The 23,351-nt window shown below is 45.9% G+C and overlaps 1 protein-coding gene across 1 annotated transcript; it reads left to right on the forward strand.

The window, feature by feature from the left end:
- Nucleotides 1-21,914: 21,914 nt before the first annotated feature.
- LOC147666191 (uncharacterized) lies at nucleotides 21,915-23,094 on the forward strand (the record flags this gene model as incomplete). Its single annotated transcript, XM_086949224.1, has 1 exon — nucleotides 21,915-23,094. A coding segment is annotated over exon 1 (1,180 nt), but the record flags the coding sequence as incomplete, so codon positions are not given.
- Nucleotides 23,095-23,351: the final 257 nt, after the last annotated feature.

Raw genomic sequence — 23,351 nt, forward strand, 5'->3', positions numbered from 1 at the left:
AATGTCATGCGGAATTGAATGCCTGTAGTGTGATTGAGAGAGGGTTGTGAGCGCGCGCAACCTGGTGAAAATCTTAAGTTCAGAGAAGAGCTTAAGTGGTTCAGGTGTATTGGACATCCAGAGTAATTGTTGACCATTGTAAAGGGGGCAGGACCGTGATAGGGGAATGCAAGAGTGAGTGTATGGGTAACGGACGCAGGTCGGAAGTTACTGTGTGTAAGTAACCTATCATTTAAGGCGATTGTCTGGACGTTCGTGGAAAGACATTTCGTCAGTTAAGGTGACAATTACAGTTAGACTGTGGGAGTACAGTCAAGGAAAGTGATCGCTTGGTCGGAAGTAATCATTTTTCAGGGTATGAATGGAACGCATGCATGACCGGGAGACGAGCTGAGAGAGGAGGGGAACTGCTGCGAAGGGGAGACGAGTGACGTCAGAGAGAGCCGCGCTGTGATAGGCCGGTTGACGCGAACCGCGCTGTGATAGGCCGGTTAGCGAGAACCGCACTGGGATTGGTGGATTGTCATCAGGAAGCAAACGAACGCAGGGAAATATGGGGAAATTGTAGAATTTGATCATGAAGTGTTTTAAATGCTTGAGAGCGATCTTTAAGAGAAAAAGGAGAGAATCCTATTACGGGGAAGAGGCCCCGCCAGAGGGTACACCAGCTCATTATATGGCTACGAATGTTGGGTTGCATACTATACTGTGGCTTAGCACTTGGAGTAAGATTACAGAAGGGAACGAAGAACTGACTTTTCCAAAATACGGAACGTTTAGATTAGAAGCGTTGCACCAGCTAAAAGCAGTTATGTCTTCATTGAGACCTTTGCCTAGACCAACACAGTTTGAAGCCCTTAATGCGTGGATTAGCGCGGCGCATTACAGGAATCAGAACAGACGTCAAGAAAGAGTGAGACGATCGGTAAGAGCAGTACAAGATGCCAAATGGGATGCAGAAACCAAGAAATGGAGGATACAGACTATTGAAGTGGATAAGTTGTACCCAGTGATAGAGGTTACAGGAGACAAGAGAACCCCAGAGGAGGATGACGAGAGCGAGTCAGAGGATAGCCTAATAAATAGGTTGTTGCTAGATAGACCGCCTCCGTACAATAGAGAGATGGAAGGTACTGGGCTCCCAAGGGAAGATAGGGTTGGCATAGGGGAGAATAGACCACTCCCTATAGCGAATTGGGAACCTACTAAAGGTGAGGAAACACCTCAACCTAGTCCAGTACAGAGAGTAGTCGGAAGGTTTGTGGTGCAGAAGGTGCCAGCAATGGAGTGTGTTGAGTCTTATGGATTGCCAGATGCTCTTCAAGTACCCGTTACCATAGGTCCTATAGTATCGATTTATAACCCAGAGAAAGCGCGAGAGGAGGGACAGGTACGGCTAGACAGAGAAAGGGCTGAAATGGAAAGGAGGAACAACATGACAAATGCCCGGAGGCAACTGCCAGGACCGAGAGAATGGAGCACCCCATTGGATTCAGCAGTAGATCCCATAACAGAACAGGGGGGTCAGAGAGGACCGATGGATCTGAGAGGACCACGGCTGAAATCCTTTAAGGAGTTGAGGGCTGACTTGAGGGAATGGGATGCTGCCACAGGGACACAGAGTAACAGGTCAAGAGCAGAAGCTGAATGGGGAAGTCAAGGCAATGGGACATTGTCTCACTGCGGGGCTAGCGAAAGCGGTCAGGAGTGGGACGGTAAGAGTCAGGAGGGTAGAGGAGATATCCGTCATATCCACGGTGGAAGTAGGCAGGAGCAAGAAGGTAGAAGTACAGAGTGTGGAAGGGCGTCTCGTCTCATTCACAGTGAGGGAGACCGAAGGACGCAAGAGTACAGAGATAGCTTTAAGTGCACCCACCATGCACCTGGCGATAACGTACAGCATTGGAATCGCGGGAACATGGGGAGCCACGAGGTGTCTCACCATGCGTCAAGCGATCATGGGCAGGAGTGGGATCGCGGGAACATGGGGAGCCGTGAAGGGCCTTGCCATGCGTCGAGCGATCATGGACAGCAGGGGAAATGCGAAAGCATGGGGAATAATGGAGTGTTTTACCATGCACCTAGAGATACCAGGCAGAATGGGCAATGTGGGACTATGGGGAATAGAGCAGTGTTTCACCACACACCTAGAGGGGATGGAACTGCATGGGACCTGGAGAGATGGGAGCATGGGAGGACTCCCCATAACACGCATGAGCCCAGACGCAGGACTCAGAGCTGTGATAGGAGAGACGTAGATGGGCTCTCTAGAGACAGCATACTGAAAGCTGTGATAAAGGCAAAAAGGCTCGATGTGACCAGTCTAAAATCTGACCTGGACGAGATAATAGATGGTACGTTGCCTTTAGAAAGGATTGACTTGTACGAACAAGACGAGCTGCTGTTTTTAGCTAAGGATATTACTCGAAAGGCAAGAGCAACTCACGAGAAATTGTCTGAACTGGCAGACAAGTATATGGTAGACTTGTCGAGAACAAATGCATTACAGGGTAACCATAGGTTGCAATATTCAGATCAGGACCTAGATGAGAGGAGGACAACTGGATTAAAAACACACATAAGGGAACTGATCACAGGAATAAGGGCATGGAGAGATCTGGATAAATGGGAAGAAAGGTGGTCCAAGAAAGGGACTGTCAGGCGAAGCACGATTGTGATGTCCCCGGTGGGAAGGCCACTGCGGATGGAGGCATTCCCTTTGCAAGAAATAGCGAATGGGAGTTATGTACATGTGCCTTGGAGTAGGGGAGATTTGGCTGCATTTACCAATTCATTTCCGAAGTTAAGAGAAAATCCCGTAGAGTGGTACAAACAGGTAGAGAGGTTTGTGAAGATCTCGAAAGTACTGTGGATTGATTTGAACACCTTATTTGATATTGTGGTCCCAGGAGACTTGTGGACAGCATGCAAAGTTAGTGCCGAATGGCCCACGGCAGAACCAGAAAGAAATGCTCATACTAATGGACCGTCAGAAAGAGTAATGGAAAAATATGAAAGGGTGATGACATGGCTGAAAGAGAAGGTGCCACCGCAGGATATAGATTGGGTGAAAATAGACCGAACTAGACAGGAACCCAAGGATACAGTCCATGAATTTTATGAGCGATTGCTGAAAACGTTCAAACAATACAGTGGATTAGATGTAATGGATCCTAAAGACATAGGACAGTTTGTATCGAAGTTCGTTTTGGGGTTGAGACCTGATATTTGTTTGATGATTCAGCAACATTTAATTTGCTGGCAAAACAAACCATTGGATGAAATTTTGAGATATGCAAGGTATTGCAGTGATGAAATAGATTCCAAATCAAAGAAACTTAAGGAGAAGTTGATGACGGTTCAGATGCAGTCGGCTGGAAAGGGTGGACAGCAGCAACAGGGAACAGGGATGATGGGAAGGAGATCAAATAGTCTGAATAGGGACAACGAGGAAAATCCGAGACCTAGAATAGACTTTGCTACATTGAAAAAAACGACAAAGTGTCACCAGTGTCACCAGGTGGGACATTGGAAACGCGAGTGTCCCTATAACCCTGAAAACGGAGAACTGGAAGTAGAGGAGGAAGAAGTTCAGACCGTTCCAGTCCAAGGGGTGACAGTACCAAAGGGTAAGGTGGCCAAAGGGGGGACTTCAGCTCCTCGAGCTCAGTTCCCTCAACCACCAAAGATTGCGACAGGGGGCAAGATCTATAGACAAATGCCTCTTTTAGTAGGAGGATAAGAGTGTTACTACGTTGATCCACTAACTGTACGGCATGTGAGTAGAGAAGAGGACTGTACCCTCGGGGCAGTTCTAGAAGTGGACCAAAGAGGACCGTTTGTTGAGGCTGTGGTGGCGGGGTGTCCTACGACATTCTTAGTAGATACCGGAGCTACTCGATCAACTTTGAGATCAGCTGTGGTTCCGGACCTGCCAATGTCGGGGGAAACAATTCAAGTGGTAGGAGTCGCAAATAGAAGAATGACTAACCCATTGACAGAACCAGTGCTAGTGAGGATAGGAAAATACAGCAATGAACATCAGTTTGTAGTATGTGATTCTAGCCCTGTGTGTTTGTTAGGAAGAGACTTATTGTGCAAACTAAATTGCACCATATACTGCACGCCTCAGGGAGTGGAGGTACAGACTAACGACGATGATGCCACCTTTAAAGTTGCCAATTCAAAAGTATGTGTAGAACTGTATCCTACCCTGACGGTGGAAGAGCTTCCCTGGGACTTAAGAGATACTGTGTAATCTGAAGTATGGGATTTCACTGGAGAAGAGATAGGATTGATTAAAGGAGTAGAAGCAGTGAAAATCATGATAAAACCAAATGTTGAATATCCGAGAACGCCTCAATACAAATTGACCCCGGAGACGATTGCAGGAATAAAACCTGTGATCGACTCCATGATTAAGCAGGGAATACTGAAGGAAATCGTGGGTAGTCCATGCAACTCCCCGATTATGGGTTTGCAGAAACCTAGCGGGAAATTTAGAATAGTACAGGATCTCCGAAAGGTTAATAACATAGTTGTTTCATGTTGTCCAGTGGTACCGAATCCATCAGTGATATTGTTTCAGATACCATTCCAAGCTGAGTGGTTCACAGTGATAGATATTTGCCAGGCTTTCTTTTCAATTCCATTAGATGAGGAGAGCCAGTTTCTATTTGCATTTAAGCTGGAAAATCGAGTCTTAACATGGTGTCGTATCCCACAGGAGTATACAGAAAGCCCATCGACTTTCAACCAGCTATTCAAGAAAAATCTTGAAAGTCTAGTACTGCCACAGAACTCGGTTCTAGTTCAGTACATAGACGACCTACTTGTTGCGTCAGAAACAGAAGAAGCTTGTGAGATAGACACCATCACCTTGTTGAACCATTTAGCTGAAAATGGGCATAAGGTGTCTCCAAGCAAATTGCAGTACTGTCTGACAGAAGTACAGTACTTGGGTCACCGAATTGAAAAAGGAAAGCTGAAGGTGTCTCCAGACAGGATAGAGGCGATCATGAAGATGAATTCGCCTACGACACAAAGAGAGGTCAGGATGTTCCTAGGAATGGTTGGTTATTGCCGACAGTGGATAGCTAACTTTTCCCTGAAAACAAAACCCTTACAAAAACTGACGCACAAGGAGGTGAGTGATCCGGTACCATGGGACAAGGATTGTTTGATGTTGTTCCTACAGCTGAGAGAGGACTTGTGTCGTGCTCCAGCTTTGGGAATGCCTGATTACGAAAAACCATTTTTACTCTACTGTTGCGAAAGAGAAAGTTGTGCTTTATCAGTCCTAGCACAAATTCATGGAAATGCCCGTAGACCAGTTGCATATTTCTCGGCTACTTTAGACCCAGTAGCCGCAGCGTTGCCCGGATGTCTCATATCCGTTGCTGCAACGGGTGTCAGCATTGAGAGGTGTGAAAGCATAGTGATGGGACATCAATTAGTGGTGTATGTACCTCATTCTGTAGAACTGTTAATGACCAGGACCAAGACACAGCACTTGACCAATAATAGGCTCACGCGCTACGAGCAAGTTGTTCTTGCTGCGGAGAACGTGACCCTTAAGAGGTGCTCTGTTTTGAATCCTGCCACTCTGATGCCACTCCCTAATGATATAGAAGACGAAGAATGTGATGATCACGATTGCCTTGATGTGACTGAACTATGCACTAAGCCAAGACCAGATATTGTGGATGAGCCGTTGACCGACCCTGATGAAATTTTCTTTGTTGATGGCTCATGTGTAAGAGACAATACTGGTCAGTTGAGAGCAGCTTATGCTGTTTGCACCATTACTAGAGTTGTGGAAGCCGCTTGCCTGGAAGGAGTACACTCCGCACAGGTAGCTGAAATCATTGCATTGGCACGTGCCTGTTTAGCAGGTAGCAAAATTCGAGTCACCATTTACACAGATAGCCAATATGGTTTCGGTGTAGTTCATGACTTTGGGCAATTGTGGTCTCAGAGAGGTTACATGACCTCCTCAGGTTCGCCTATTCGAAATGGGGAGTTTGTGCGACTATTGTTAGAAGCATTACAAGGTCCGGCAGCAATTGCCATTGTTAAATGTGTAGCACACACCAAAGGTACTGATTTTGTGTCCCAAGGAAACAGGTACGCCGATGAGGTTGCTCGCTACTGCGCGGAGCAAGGATACTCTTTCACGGAAGTGGAAGTGGGTGGGACGCAGGAAAAGACAGAGTTAAACATGATGCTAGAAACAGTTGATACTTGGGATGATTTAAAAGGCATGCAAGAGAACGCATCAGATTTTGAGAAAAAGACATGGGAAACTGCAGGTTGTGTAAAAAGTGAAATGGATTTGTGGATTTCAGCAGATGGAATGGCAGTATTACCAAATGAATTAGTGAGTCCAATGGCAAGACAGATACATGGTCCAGTACATTTAGGAAGAGATGCCATGCTGCGGGTATTTAGGCAGACTTGGTACAACCCCAAGTTTAGAGTAGCCGCAGAAGCAGTGTGTCAGAGGTGTGTAACATGTCAGCAATTGAACGTGGGGAAAAGGACACCAGTTACATTGAGTCACATTGGGAGGTCTGGTGGGCCTTTCAACCGAATGCAATTAGACTTTATTGAGATGCCAAAATGCAACCGCCTCAGGTATGTTCTGGTGGTTGTATGCATATTTTCCAGATGGGTCGAGGCCTACTCTACACGCAGGTGCGACACACTCACAGTCGCAAAGTTGTTGCTTAGAGAGTTAATACCACGCTTCGGGGTGCCGACCTCTTTGGATAGAGGGACACATTTCAACAGTGAAGTTGTAAAGATGCTTTGCTCTGCATTAAATATTGATCAGAAGTTGCACTGTAGCTATCGACCAGAGGCTTCAGGGATTGTGGAGCAGATAAACGGAACCATAAAATCCCGAATGGCCAAAGTGTGTTCATCGACATCCTTAAGCCGCAGACCAATGAGGGAAGGGCATTCCTTCTGCACCTGGCAGAACTCCTCCCTGGAGGGACCACCTTCTTGCTGCCAATGGGTCAGCTCAGGTAGGTCTCCCAGTTCGGCCACCTGTTCCCCTGTAGGTTCCAGGGCATCCCCCTCAGGTTCTGCTTCCTCCTGGACCGTGGGAACGGCTGGGGCTGGTTTCCCGCGCCCTCTGCCTCTTCCTCTCTTGGCAGGTCTCTGGGCCACTGTTTCAGGCTCCAGTTCTGCTGATTCACCCTTACTGGCTGCCATAGCACGCGTGGTCACGCAGATCCACGCAGGCAGACCCAACATCTCCAAGTGAGTTCGGTGTTCTATGTATTTCCATGGAGAACTCTCCAGGTCGTTGCCTAACAGACAGTCCACAGGCAAGGCATCACTGACAACTACCTCCAAAAGACCAGAGACTCCTCCCCATTCAAAGGAAACCTTCGCTAGCTTGCAGAGGCGCACTGAGCTGTCAGCGGCCACTACAGGGCGGAGTACACCAGGGATGATTTGCTCGTCAGACACCCACTGACACCGCACGGATGTCACACTGGCTCCGGTGTCTCTCAGAGCCTCAACCTCCCTCCCATTGATGGTCACCTTCTGCCCATATTTCTTAGTGTTAGAGGGCAGTAGGGTTTCCGGGGCCATCTCTCGGTCTCCTAGCGAGACAAGGGTCATGACTGCTAGCTCTCCCCAATCACTAGAAACCAAATCCCCACCCAAAGCTACACTAGCTAACGCTGGGGCGGGAGCACCAGTGGGTGCGGGCTTCTTCTTGGGACATTTCGGAGCAATATGGCCTACCTCGTTGCAGTGATAGCAGGTAGGGGGACCCTGGTTATTTCTCTTGTCCCGCCTACCTTTAGAGGGCCATGGCTGTTTAGGCTTGGGGGGTTGGGAATCCTTTTCCGGGGAACTACTTTGGGGCCCTTGTGAGAACTCCTTTTGGTTACCCTTGTCCCCCCCACTCTTCTGCTGGGGACCCTGCCCACCTTTGGCTGTGGTACCCACACTTCCTTTGTGGACCCTGGTACTGGTCCAGCGGTCCGCCTCCTTAGCAAGCTCAATGGGGTCTGTCAGCTTGCTGTCTAAAAGATGCTGGCGCAGCTCTGGAACACAAAGACTACTCAAGTGCTCCCAACTGATTAAATGCAACAACCCCTCCAAATCAGTTACTTTACTGCCCTTCATCCAACCGTCCAGTGCACGCGAGTACCCATTCACACACTCCATCCAAGTCTCAGACTCTTTCTTCTTGGAGTTTCTAAACTGCAGTCTGTACTGCTCTGGAGTAAGGCCATACCTGAGACATAAGGCCTCCTTCATATTGGGGTAGGTCATGGCACCTGTCAATTATAAGGGCTCTAGAGCACTCCTCCCAGACGCCTCAAAATGTTTCCACAGGCCCGCCCCCCAATACTTGTCAGGCACATCATTCATCTTCAATGCAATTTCATACGAAGTGAACCAGGCATAAATATCCTCACTCCTATGGTAATTCTGTACCAGGTCTTTGGGAATATATACTTTACCCCCATGCACTGGCTGCACGCTGCCACCATTAGAACTGGCATCCACCTCCTTGTTTTTCAGATCCAGCTCTTTCAGTCTCAACTCGTGAGCCAAAAGCAATTTCTTCTCCTCTAAGGCGCGGGCATTCTTGCTCTCCTCCGCCGCCTTTTCTACTTCCAATTGCTTCATCTTCATTTTCATGACCTCCAGGTCATATTCTCTTATTCTTTGATTTTCCTGTAACTCTTCCGGGGTGAGGCCCCTACTGGAGTGGTTGCTGCCAGCTCTTGAGCCTACTCTGCCCACTGGCAGGTCTTTGCCTTGAAAAGCACTTTCTACATCCACAACATCATTTCCTTCCTGTGCTTCCCAATAGGTTTTCAAGATTTTCTGCAGCTCCTCCTTCCTGTAGGCGCTCTTTATGGGGCACTCAAACTGCTGGCAGAAGTACCTAAGATGCTTTACTGGGTAGGAGTACAGATCTTCAATCGAGAATTCCAAATCTATCTCTGCCTCCTCACTGGGCGCTTTCCCATTCAGAGACATGATGCTTTCCGAAGAGTTACTCAACAACAGAATTCAAAAACTCAAAAACCAGTAGTATGCGGTGGCGTAATGGTCTGCACTCACTAGTGATGTACACCAATTACTGTGGGTCAAGTACAAATACAAGTTCAAATCCCACCGCCTGACCACCAATGTTAGAACTGGGTGTCTCTAGTTGGCAGAGGTAGGTACCAATGTCCAAATAGGGACCCTTGCTTCTAGTCAGGACGAGGAGATAACCCTCTTAGATAACCCCTGCTCGCCCTCAAGGTAGCTTGGCCTGAGCAGTCTAGGCTAACCAGAGGCAATGCGTTAAGTATTTGTACCAACACTCACAGTAACACAGTGAAAACACCACAAACTGATTCCACAACAGTTTAGGAAAATAAAGATATTTATTCTAAACTACACAAGACCAAAAATCGTCAAAAATCCAACATACACAATGCAAGGTTACGGTTTCAAATGAGTTCTTCAGGTTGTAATCAAAGTTCTTTAAGTTGTGATCAAATGATCCACAGATGCGTGAAAAGTTCACAGTTGCGTCACGTTTACTCACAGTACCTTTTGGATGCAACAAAGTTCCACAAGCAGGAAGCTGGTGCGGTGGAAACAAGCAATGCGTTACTCCTGAGACCCTGGGGAGGCGATGCGACAGCCCCGCTGCAGCAGCGGGCGTGCGGCGACGAATCCGGTCTGTAAGGGGAGGAAGGCAGCTTGCGTAGATTCCGGTGCGTAGGTTCCGTGGGAAGTCTGTTCTCGCAAAGGCACGATGCGATGATCTCGGAGGGGCTGCGACGATCTCCGGGGCGACGATGCGCGGTCCAGCGGTGACCCTCCCTCTCGCAGCTCCTCGATGTGATGTTTCTGCGACGATGTTCGCAGCGACGTGATGCGGTCCGCAAGCAAGCAGTGCGGCGATCTCACCCAGGCGACAGGCTCTGCGACGACACTCGCAGCGATGTTCGATTCTCCCGCACCGGTCTGGTGCGTCCCACAAACGAAGGGTGCGACGGCCTCGGCGGCGATGTCAGGCGCTGCGCCGATCTCGACCTTCGTAGCGGCGGGAAACTTCTCGCACTGTCGGGGATGCGCTCCGCAAGCGAGCGATGCGACACTTTTCAGCTTCACAAGTTTCTCAGCTTAGTCTTAAGCTTCCCAGCTCAGGTTCAACTTCTAGAGGCCCCACAACTGGATCAAGCACTCTACGAAGGACAGAACTCTCTCAGCAGAGTTCAGGGAGACTGGGGGTGAAGTCCTTTTGTTCCTGGGACTTCGGAAACAGGGAGCCAGCTCTTCTCAGGCCCTTGGAGATCCCTTCAAGACAGGGGACACAGCTCACAGCAAAGTCCTTCCCCTCTCCTTGGCAGCAAAGCAACAGCAGGTCAGTCCGGCAGAGCAACAGCAGGACAGTCTTCCTTCTTCAACGACAGCTTTCTCCTTGGCAGAGGTTCCTTCTTGATTTCCAGGATGATCTAATTTTCTGTTGTCAGGGGTCCTGTACTTATACCCCTAAAGTCTTTGTTCTCTCTGTGCATGTGGGCCCTGAGCCCGGTCTGAACCAGTTCTGGGTGGATCCTGAGCACTTTGTTTTGCTGGCTGCATCCTTCCTTTCAGAGTGAGGGGCAGGGTCCTCAGCCGCCCAGCAGGAGGTGGAGCCAGCATTGTGGCAGGCAGGCACAGCCCTATTCAGCCCAGGTGCTAACTCCTCCCACCACTCAGGTAGCAATTGCTCCACTCAGCCTAGTGCTGACTCATCCAGCCTCTGGGGGAATTCCCCAGCCCCTGTCACTCACAAACCAGACAGTCAATACACAAACCTTCCCAGGCACACAGAAGGGTCAGACAAGAGAACAGCAACTTTCTAAAAGTGCTGTTCTCAAACACAGGATCTAAAAACCACCTTTCCTAAAAGATGCGTTATTAAATTCTGAGTTCAGGGATACTAGATACTTATGTCCTATCTTGTTCCTATGGGAAGAAATGCTGTTAACCACTGCAGCCAGCATCCCCCATGTTAACCTATGGAGCAAGATAGCCTTACAATAGTGAAAAACGAAAATGGCTGTAATTCACTACCAGAGCATGTCACCTGCACTAGTACATGCTCTACCTTTCACATACACTGCACCCTGCCCAGGGGGGTACCTTGGGCCTTCCATAGGGGTGACTGATGTGCACGAAAAGGGAAGGGTTAGGCCTGGTCAGTGGGGACACTGACCAGGAGGACATGGCAGTTCTAAACTGCCCGTAGGCGCTGCAGTGGCAGGCCCGAGACACCATTTTAGAGCTACTCCTGTGGGTGGCACAATCAGTGCTGCAGGCCCACTAGTAGCATTTGTCATCACCAGCCCTGGCACACCCAGTGCACTTTACTAGGGACTTCATGGTGATACAAATGTGCCAAACATGTATATCCAATCAGAATAACAATTTACATAGGGAGCACTTACACTCTGGCACTGATCAGCAGTGGCAGAGTGTCCAAAGCATCTAAACCAGCAAAAACGAATCCAGCACAGCATCGAAAAATACAGGAGGCAGAGGCAAAAAGATGGGGGTAATCACGCCAAAGATGCCAGGTCTAACAAAGTTTAATGCTCTTATATTTACCATCAGTTAATCCATTGCCTTGGTTTTGACTTAATTAAATGTTCATTTAAGAGATTTGATTAATTAGGTCATATGATTCAGTTGGTCAATTCATGTCTCAGTCATTTATGGGCCTAGTGTTAAAATTGTGAATAATGGTGAGTATTGTGTTGTAGAGATGAGCTTATGGAACAGAATTTCCTTTGGCCCGCTGGATCAATAGTCACAAATCTACTGGGATGCCATAGGGGCTGGGCGCTTTCTGCCTCTTCATTTGGTGTAAGGTCAATTCAAATTCTACAGAGACACCTTCAAAGATGTTATTGTTAGAATCTGTGTGGCTTTGGTATGCTCACCATCACAAAGAGATGGGTCAGTGGCCAACTTGCTATATAGCTCTGAAAGGTGGGCAACCCATAGCTCAAGCTGAATTTCCGCATCGGGATAAATACCTATAGTACTGCTTCCATTGGCTACTTTTTTCCAGACTACCTTCATGTTTTTATTTTGAAGAGATTCTGTAAGGTCGTCCCACTGTGTTGCCTCCCATGAGCTTCTACACTTCATCATGGTTGCCCTATATCCTCTTCTCACCTGAGTGATCTCCCTATGGTCTCCATTCTAAACCGTTTCTAGTACGACTGCCTTGGCAGATCTACATTCACCAGCAAACCATCTGGGCGATTGCCCAGCAGTTGTCTCCTCTGCCCCTCCTTAATTTAATTCTAATATATTTACTAATATTTTTTCTTTAATAATATTTATTTAATTTACATTTCATAGTGTTAATTGTGGGGATGAATGTATTATTAAATATTTATTAATTGATTGTTAATTATTATTAATTATTTAATTGGTAACTATTTCTGTTAATTGTAATATTTTGTTAGGAGCTGGTGGTGCGGTTTAGGATGTGAATTAATTTATTGATAATTAATTAATAATTATTTGTTAATTAACACTAATACATTAATTACAATTTAAATATGGCAATTGTGTAATTCATTTTAGATGTTAGTTGTGGATTTTATAGTGGTAAAGGATGGAAAAGTAATATCTTTTAAAATAATTATCAAGTTGTTAACTGATATTAATTTATTAATGTTAAGTTAGTTATGGGAATTGTGTAATGAATTCTAGGTGGGGGTTAGAGGGTGAAATGTTATCTATGTTTAATTAATTAATTAATCAATTCATAAATATTTATGGCAATTGTTTATTTTTATTTTGCATTTTGTAAGCAGGTTTTGGTTTTATAGGGAGAACGTTTGAGGAGTTTTAAATAATTATATTTCCTTAGTTGATTATGGAGGTAATGCGGGGGCCACGGTGCGTTTTGGTCTGAGGGGGGAGTGCTCTCCAAGATACGCGGGGCCAGGGTGCGTTTTGGTCTGAGGGGTGAGTGCTCTCCAAGATTCACTATCACTAGAGGGGTGAGGCAGGGGTGCATTCTGGCCCTCCTGCTTTTCTCCCTCTATATAAATGCCATTGGTGACCATCTGAAAAACATTGAATGTGACTATCCGAAAGTGGGCGGTCATGCAGTCCCAATCTTGTTGTATGCCGATGACGCGGCTATTTTGTCTCAAACAAGATTGGGGCTGCAAAGAGCAGTCACCGCATTTACACACTTTATGCATGAAAGGGGCATGAAAGTGAATATAGGTAAGACATTCTCCATGGTATGCAGTAAGGCAACAAAGAAAATCTCATGTCCCATATTCATTGAAGATCAAAAAATAGATACAGTTGAATATTTTCCATATCTGGGCATTTGTATCTATAGAAAGGTGACCTGGCAGCCCGCAGTTAAGGATAGGAAACTTGCCTTTACTAGAGCAATTGGGGCGCTACGAGACTTTGCCAGTAAAATAGGGGGGAGACCAGTAAAGCAGCTCATCACCATCTACAAAGCCAAATGTGCCTCAACGGCAACCTATGGGGCCGGTCTCTGGGGGATTGATAACATACTATCCATCCAGATAGTGGAAAATCAGTTTTTAAGGTATCTATTAGGGATACCAAAATCAACATCCACCTATATGATCCACATAGAGTTAGGGCTACCGTTCATCTCAGATGTAATCAAAACTGAGCGGCTGCTCTTGTGGCATAAGATCTGGACTACCCCTGAGGCAGCTTTAAACAGAGAGATAATCTTGGACATTCAAAGGATGGAGAGGGTAAAACATACAAAATGGTTGGCATATGTTAAAAGCATGTTCTGTGATATCGGTCGACCAGAGTTTTACTCTGACCCTCTGACTTTGGAGCACATTTCAAGGAAAGCGTTGAGAAAGATTCTAATGGACCACCTGGAAGCCAAGAGGTGGGCTATCCAAAAACTTAAGAAAACAATCCTGGACTTTCAAAAGATTACCTTGAATAAGGGGCTCCAATTGTATCTCTCCACTGACTTTTCTTGTTTTACTAGAATGCTTCTCTCCAGATTTAGACTGGGCTCTTTTTTTTGCCTAATAACATTTCCTTCCTGTAATGACTGGACCCGAAAATTGTGCCCCTGCCCATGTGATGACATTTCTACTCAATCGAACATCCATTCCATACTGTTTTGTAAATACTATGTAATGCCCAGGAAATCTATACTGAGACCATTATTGAAGAAATGGGGCTTGAGGTCTTGTAAAGATGCCTTCGACCGATTACAACAGTTGGAGGATAGGGATGTCATACGCACTATGGAACAGTTTTTAAAATTGCTGCTTAAATTCAGGACTTCGATAGGATAGCTTGTGTATATATGCACTTTCTAATCTTAGCTGATTTTAACTTTTTTTTTTATATGAAAGAGGGTTTTATTCTTTGTCTTTTCATGATTATGTCTTTATATTTGTAGAATTGTCTTCCTCTTAATCTATGTAATGAATGCTTTTATGATATCATTTTGAATATCGAATAGAGCTTATTTTGATTTGATTTGATATGGAGGTAATGTGTTTTTCTAATTTAGATGTATGTTGTGTTTTGTTATAGGGTAGGAAATAAAAAATATTACATTTATGTAATAATTAATGTTTTTAATTATGAATATTAACTATCAAAATAGTTATTTGTTTGTAAATTATTTTTAAACCTTTTAAAAAATATCTTTCTAGGTATTTGTGAGATTTTTTTAACATTATATTATGTTTTTATCTTTTGTACATTTTTTATATATGTTTTCTTTTTTGCTTTTTAAAATCTTTTGTGTTGGAGTTGATATTTTGTTTTTAATTTTGAATTGACTCCAATGATAATATTAATTTGTATACCTCTACTAACACACACTTTCCCTACTATTGCACTCACCTGAGTGGCAATAGTAATTGTTACCCCTCCACTATCCAACACTTTACCTACTGTTGCACTCACTAGTGTGGGAATAGTAATTTTTTACTCCTCAGCTATCCAACGCTTTCCATTATGTTGTATTCACTGGAGTGGGAATAGTAATTTTTACCCCTCCGCTATCCAACACTTTACCTATTGTTGCACTCGCTGTAGGGGTAATAGTAATTTTTACCCCTCCGCTATCCAACACTTTCCCTACTGTTGCACTCACTGGACTGGGATTAGTAATTTTTACCCCTCCGATATCCAACACTTTCTCTACTGTTGCACACACTGGAGTGGGAATAGTAATTTTTGCTCCTCCCCTTTCTAACTCTTTACCTACTGCTGCCCTCAATGGAATGGGAATATTTATTTTTAGCCTCCGCTAACCAACACTTTCCCTACTGTTGCACTCAATGGATTGCAAAATGTAAGTTTAAAGACTATTCAATATTTGAATGTTTTAATTTATAATATAATTTTTTTTAATTAGATTTTATGTTATAGGTATATATATATATATATATATATATATATATATATATATATATATATATATATATATATATATATATATATACACTAGCAGCCCGCCCCAGCGTTGCCTGGGGCAGAAAGGGGCTGGGGGCAGCATTTCAGGCTTGCGTGCACTCCCGCCCCGGCCCCCGCCCGCCACAACATTTCCACTCCTCCTTGCGCTTCACTCAGCCGCACACGTTCCGCCTTGTGTGCACTCTCGCCCCGGCCCCCGCCCGCCACGACATTTCCACTTCTCCCTGCGCTTCACTCAGCCACACACGTTCCGCCTCCGCCCAGCGCTCCTGCGCTTCACCTACCTCAGCCCGACTTCACCGCTCCTCGTTCCTCCTCCTCACATCAGCCCGACTTCACCGCTCCTCGTTCCGCCTCCTCCCATCAGCCCGACTTCACCGCTACTCGTTCCGCCTCCTCCCATCAGCCCGACTTCACCACTCCTCGTTCCGCCTCCTCCCATCGCTTCTCTGAGCCGCACACGTTCCGCTCCTCCCCGCGCATTATGTATCTCAGCCCGACTTCACCGCTGCTGTCCACCACTCCTCCCCGCGCTAGATGATGTCAGCACGCACGCCCACGTTCTTAGCGCACACGGCCGGCACTACTTCTTAGGGACTACTTTTTTTTATTGTTTATTTTTAAATAACGTTTATTTTTATCTTTTTTATAGCCTATGTCCATCTCCAGGACCCCCCCTTTCCAACGCTGTATTGGGTGTTGCGATTGGTGGTGTACTTTTCGAGTTTACCTGGCTCAAAGGACTCAGTTCTCTCTTTATAATAGTAGTATAGATATATATAACCTCGCCGCCAGCACCAGCCACTAAGCCGCCCCTCTCTCTTTGGGACATTTGCTAATACAATATATATTGTATTATATATATATATATATATATATACGTTGACATCGATATTTATCACTCGATATTTGTGTAAGGGGATTTTTTGGGCGTCGATATTCTATCAGTGAACCTTCGTTTTGCTGGTCTAGATGCTTTGGGCACTGTACCACTGCTGTTCACTGCCAAAGTGCAAGTGCTCCCTTTGTAAATTGTTGTTATGGATTGGTGTTTCCATAATTGGCTTATTTTATTTACTAGTCAGTCCCCAGTACAGCGCACTGTGTTTGCTCAGGGCTTGTAAATCAGCTAGTGGGCCTACAAAGCAAACACAAGGAGATGATGGATAAATCGCTGAACCTTTTAAAACACTTACCCCCAGTCATAGATCTGGGTTGAATCCATCATCATTCTTTAGCTCACTTCGCCACCTCAGTTCAGACCCAGCTAGATGTAAATCAGTCTTGACCCTGTGCCTCCTGGGAAAACGTCCAGCCCGAACTGCCAAGCCAGGTCTTCCACGAACCAGAAACCAGAAACACGCATCCTAGGACGAGTTTCGGGGTAACACCCCTCATCAGCCAGGCTAGCTTGAATCTAGTGACAAAGTGAAACATGCTTCCACAGTGGGCTGAACAAACCTGATTATGAACTTCAGGAGAACGGGCTACAGCTCTGGAAGATGTTCTTTCCAGCAAAAGAGATTAAGGGGCCTATTTACGAGCTGGTTTGCATCACTCTTGCATCACGCATTGTATAAAAGCGATGTAAACCTTAACCCCTTCGCTGCGGCGGCTATTTCGCTGCGGCGGCTATTCCGCCGCAGCGCTAAGGGGGCGGGGCGGCCGTGTGGCGGTTCCGTGCTTGTGACGGAACCGCTCCATCACGGCTCGCGGGTGAGCTGTGCTTGTGACGGAACGGTTCCGTCACGAACCGGCCCGCCCATTATTTCGTCAGCGCAGGCGCGGAATTCGCACCGCGCAGGCGCGGCGAGCGGGCCGTGACGGAACCGGTCCGTCACAAGCACAGCTCACCCGAGGCTTGTGACGGAACGGTTCCGTCACAAGCATGCAAGGGGTTAAGTCAAATTTATAAAGCCATGCAAGGCCACTTTGCATGGCTTTGAGTGGCTCCATAAATATGGAGTAAGGCAATGCAGCGCAAATAGCTGCTGTGCCTTATTCTGCTCGTGGAAAGCTTCCATGGGCGTTGTATGGGTGTTCCCACAAAACTTTCATGGGTTTTACGCATTCAGAGGTTTAACAGAATTGGTAAACCTGAGAATGCACCCGAAAGATACGCCTGCCCAGGAGAGGCGTAACAAGAAAAAATATCTTTCTTTCTTCTCGTTACTTCCTCTTTCTATGTGTGCTGCATTCACATATAGAAAGAGGAAAATGGGTCTCTGGATTGTTTTTGTGCAGGAAGGTGTCCCTTACTGCACAAAAACAAATGAAATGCAGGCACTTGTGCACCACCCTTGCCTTCTGTGCAGCGAAGCAAGGTGACTTGCTGCGCTGCACTGCGTGACTTTTTCATAAATAGGCCCGTAAGTGTGGAAGTCTGCAACACTTCCCAAAGTTTTTTTCTCTAAAGGCATGCAGTAATTTCTCTTCTGTGTTCTTCTCTTCTTCAAGTTGTGAATAACTGTACATTGATTGTGGTTGTACATATGAGAACAATTGGAAGTAGGTAGGCCACTGACTAAGAACTATCTAGACTTTTCTAAAATATTTGCCAAAATACAAATATCTAAAATCACGGATGAATATTGTAAGTAAATTCTTGAGGGATTTGCATTCAACCGATCTAAAAATCATACATTTGAGACAACTTATAAATGAAGGAAGTGAGAGAGCGCAAATCAAGTAAAATGTAGAAGTGCACCATATTTACAAGCACGTTGCATAAGTCTAGTTAAAGGAACATATAAGTGTCGAATTTATAGAGTGCATACAGATAAGAGTGTTTAATTAATACAGAATGCATATATCAGTGTGAAAAGCTAATGTAGTAATGTTTAGAGATGTTAGAATGTTATTAAATTCCATGTTATGTGGCTGTTGCAGAGGAGAATGTAATGCTACCAAACGTAGAAATGTGTAGGCCTCATGGCAGTTCACTGAAAAGAAAACCTGCCTTTACAATTTCACATGAGATGGATTACTGTTGTTATAATTCAAAGTATTATTGATCATAGACTGAAAATATATGTTTTATAGAAGTGTTTCCTATAACCCGTGTGTATAATAAGTTAGAATACTGTTTAGGCTGAGAAATAAAGGTTCATAGAGTGCACAGGCCTATTTCATGCAATTCTAGTAGGCCTGGAGAGATAAGGTCGTTTCTTTTGATCTGCATGTGCTAGTTAAAATCAGGTCGTGTTAAGCATAAATTGTGGACCATGCTCGGAGGTTTACGACTTGTGAGATAAGCTGGAGGCCGGAATTCGGGGCCCACTTCATGGGTGTCTGTTTGCAGGTGCGAGGGGGTTCCAATCAAGAGAGTGATGAATAGAGCTCTGCTCTGGGAGACAGGCACAGGCCTGGAGGAGGCTTCAGGAATTTCCTGGGGGGGACCGTCTTGCCGGAGAAGAGCCTGAGAAGCATGGTCAACGCTAACAAGGAGCCCAGAGGAGTATCAGCATGGAAAAAGCCAGAACCGACACCACGTGAGGGGTGTATGTGAGGGGCGTCTCTGAGGGGCGTTTCAACTGTAATTGTGAATTTGTATTAGGGACAGCACCCCTGGGTGGAGTTAGAGCAGATGGCCTGAGGAACCTTAGAGAGCGGATGAGTAGGCAGAGAGGGCATAACTGCGATGTACAGATTTACAACAAAGACTAAGGGAAAGTGAGTGATCTTCTTTGGAAGTCACCACGGCTGACACCTTTTTAGGTTAAGGTCCTGCTATGTAGGGATGTCACTTAGTCTAGTGTAGGGACAGTCTAATCTGGATTTTTCTTCCTTTCGTAAATGACGCTCAAGTTACAACTTGTGTCTATTCTTGCAAACTTGCTGATCTTTGAATTAGTCTTGGTGATATTTTTCTGCGCCTAAGAGCATTTAGAGAATTCATGTTTGCATTGATGCCAGTGTATCTTTTGAACCTTATATTGAGATGTTTGTATCACCAGTTATTTTTGGCTTTATAATACAATTTTAAACTTATTCGTGGTAAGTGGTTCCTCAGAGTTGTGTAAAGTCTTAAACTGATTAACCTAGTAGTGGATTGCTTTTTACTCTATGGCAGGTAACAAAGGTTCAGTCGACCTGAGTTGGGATCTAGATCTATAGTGATCTGATAAGAGATCAAAAATCCCACCGTAACAGTTGGTAGCAGAGGATGGTTACCTTCTAGAGGAAGGTGATCTAGACTAGGTTAAGATTACCCCAAGGCCCCTAGAGATCGAGAGATGAGCAGCAGAAGAATCACCTGCCAAAGAAGGTGCTGACGGTGTGAGAGAAAAGCAGCAGAGTCGGTCGAGAGTGAGTATAATAAGGGTCATGCGTTGTCAGATTGCGGTGTTTTGTGTTGTATCTGTATTGTAATGTCATGCGGAATTGAATGCCTGTAGTGTGATTGAGAGAGGGTTGTGAGCGCGCGCAACCTGGTGAAAATCTTAAGTTCAGAGAAGAGCTTAAGTGGTTCAGGTGTATTGGACATCCAGAGTAATTGTTGACCATTGTAAAGGGGGCAGGACCGTGATAGGGGAATGCAAGAGTGAGTGTATGGGTAACGGACGCAGGTCGGAAGTTACTGTGTGTAAGTAACCTATCATTTAAGGCGATTGTCTGGACGTTCGTGGAAAGACATTTCGTCAGTTAAGGTGACAATTACAGTTAGACTGTGGGAGTACAGTCAAGGAAAGTGATCGCTTGGTCGGAAGTAATCATTTTTCAGGGTATGAATGGAACGCATGCATGACCGGGAGACGAGCTGAGAGAGGAGGGGAACTGCTGCGAAGGGGAGACGAGTGACGTCAGAGAGAGCCGCGCTGTGATAGGCCGGTTGACGCGAACCGCGCTGTGATAGGCCGGTTAGCGAGAACCGCGCTGGGATTGGTGGATTGTCATCAGGAAGCAAACGAACGCAGGGAAATATGGGGAAATTGTAGAATTTGATCATGAAGTGTTTTAAATGCTTGAGAGCGATCTTTAAGAGAAAAAGGAGAGAATCCTATTACGGGGAAGAGGGCCCGCCAGAGGGTACACCAGCTCATTATATGGCTACGAATGTTGGGTTGCATACTATACTGTGGCTTAGCACTTGGAGTAAGATTACAGAAGGGAACGAAGAACTGACTTTTCCAAAATACGGAACGTTTAGATTAGAAGCGTTGCACCAGCTAAAAGCAGTTATGTCTTCATTGAGACCTTTGCCTAGACCAACACAGTTTGAAGCCCTTAATGCGTGGATTAGCGCGGCGCATTACAGGAATCAGAACAGACGTCAAGAAAGAGTGAGACGATCGGTAAGAGCAGTACAAGATGCCAAATGGGATGCAGAAACCAAGAAATGGAGGATACAGACTATTGAAGTGGATAAGTTGTACCCAGTGATAGAGGTTACAGGAGACAAGAGAACCCCAGAGGAGGATGACGAGAGCGAGTCAGAGGATAGCCTAATAAATAGGTTGTTGCTAGATAGACCGCCTCCGTACAATAGAGAGATGGAAGGTACTGGGCTCCCAAGGGAAGATAGGGTTGGCATAGGGGAGAATAGACCACTCCCTATAGCGAATTGGGAACCTACTAAAGGTGAGGAAACCACTCAACCTAGTCCAGTACAGAGAGTAGTCGGAAGGTTTGTGGTGCAGAAGGTGCCAGCAATGGAGTGTGTTGAGTCTTATGGATTGCCAGATGCTCTTCAAGTACCCGTTACCATAGGTCCTATAGTATCGATTTATAACCCAGAGAAAGCGCGAGAGGAGGGACAGGTACGGCTAGACAGAGAAAGGGCTGAAATGGAAAGGAGGAACAACATGACAAATGCCCGGAGGCAACTGCCAGGACCGAGAGAATGGAGCACCCCATTGGATTCAGCAGTAGATCCCATAACAGAACAGGGGGGTCAGAGAGGACCGATGGATCTGAGAGGACCACGGCTGAAATCCTTTAAGGAGTTGAGGGCTGACTTGAGGGAATGGGATGCTGCCACAGGGACACAGAGTAACAGGTCAAGAGCAGAAGCTGAATGGGGAAGTCAAGGCAATGGGACATTGTCTCACTGCGGGGCTAGCGAAAGCGGTCAGGAGTGGGACGGTAAGAGTCAGGAGGGTAGAGGAGATATCCGTCATATCCACGGTGGAAGTAGGCAGGAGCAAGAAGGTAGAAGTACAGAGTGTGGAAGGGCGTCTCGTCTCATTCACAGTGAGGGAGACCGAAGGACGCAAGAGTACAGAGATAGCTTTAAGTGCACCCACCATGCACCTGGCGATAACGTACAGCATTGGAATCGCGGGAACATGGGGAGCCACGAGGTGTCTCACCATGCGTCAAGCGATCATGGGCAGGAGTGGGATCGCGGGAACATGGGGAGCCGTGAAGGGCCTTGCCATGCGTCGAGCGATCATGGACAGCAGGGGAATTGCGAAAGCATGGGGAATAATGGAGTGTTTTACCATGCACCTAGAGATACCAGGCAGAATGGGCAATGTGGGACTATGGGGAATAGAGCAGTGTTTCACCACACACCTAGAGGGGATGGAACTGCATGGGACCTGGAGAGATGGGAGCATGGGAGGACTCCCCATAACACGCATGAGCCCAGACGCAGGACTCAGAGCTGTGATAGGAGAGACGTAGATGGGCTCTCTAGAGACAGCATACTGAAAGCTGTGATAAAGGCAAAAAGGCTCGATGTGACCAGTCTAAAATCTGACCTGGACGAGATAATAGATGGTACGTTGCCTTTAGAAAGGATTGACTTGTACGAACAAGACGAGCTGCTGTTTTTAGCTAAGGATATTACTCGAAAGGCAAGAGCAACTCACGAGAAATTGTCTGAACTGGCAGACAAGTATATGGTAGACTTGTCGAGAACAAATGCATTACAGGGTAACCATAGGTTGCAATATTCAGATCAGGACCTAGATGAGAGGAGGACAACTGGATTAAAAACACACATAAGGGAACTGATCACAGGAATAAGGGCATGGAGAGATCTGGATAAATGGGAAGAAAGGTGGTCCAAGAAAGGGACTGTCAGGCGAAGCACGATTGTGATGTCCCCGGAGGGAAGGCCACTGCGGATGGAGGCATTCCCTTTGCAAGAAATAGCGAATGGGAGTTATGTACATGTGCCTTGGAGTAGGGGAGATTTGGCTGCATTTACCAATTCATTTCCGAAGTTAAGAGAAAATCCCGTAGAGTGGTACAAACAGGTAGAGAGGTTTGTGAAGATCTCGAAAGTACTGTGGATTGATTTGAACACCTTATTTGATATTGTGGTCCCAGGAGACTTGTGGACAGCATGCAAAGTTAGTGCCGAATGGCCCACGGCAGAACCAGAAAGAAATGCTCATACTAATGGACCGTCAGAAAGAGTAATGGAAAAATATGAAAGGGTGATGACATGGCTGAAAGAGAAGGTGCCACCGCAGGATATAGATTGGGTGAAAATAGACCGAACTAGACAGGAACCCAAGGATACAGTCCATGAATTTTATGAGCGATTGCTGAAAACGTTCAAACAATACAGTGGATTAGATGTAATGGATCCTAAAGACATAGGACAGTTTGTATCGAAGTTCGTTTTGGGGTTGAGACCTGATATTTGTTTGATGATTCAGCAACATTTAATTTGCTGGCAAAACAAACCATTGGATGAAATTTTGAGATATGCAAGGTATTGCAGTGATGAAATAGATTCCAAAGCAAAGAAACTTAAGGAGAAGTTGATGACGGTTCAGATGCAGTCGGCTGGAAAGGGTGGACAGCAGCAACAGGGAACAGGGATGATGGGAAGGAGATCAAATAGTCTGAATAGGGACAACGAGGAAAATCCGAGACCTAGAATAGACTTTGCTACATTG

Source organism: Lissotriton vulgaris, unplaced genomic scaffold, assembly GCF_964263255.1.
Source record: "Lissotriton vulgaris unplaced genomic scaffold, aLisVul1.2 SCAFFOLD_9555, whole genome shotgun sequence".
NCBI classification, from domain to species: domain Eukaryota; kingdom Metazoa; phylum Chordata; class Amphibia; order Caudata; family Salamandridae; genus Lissotriton; species Lissotriton vulgaris.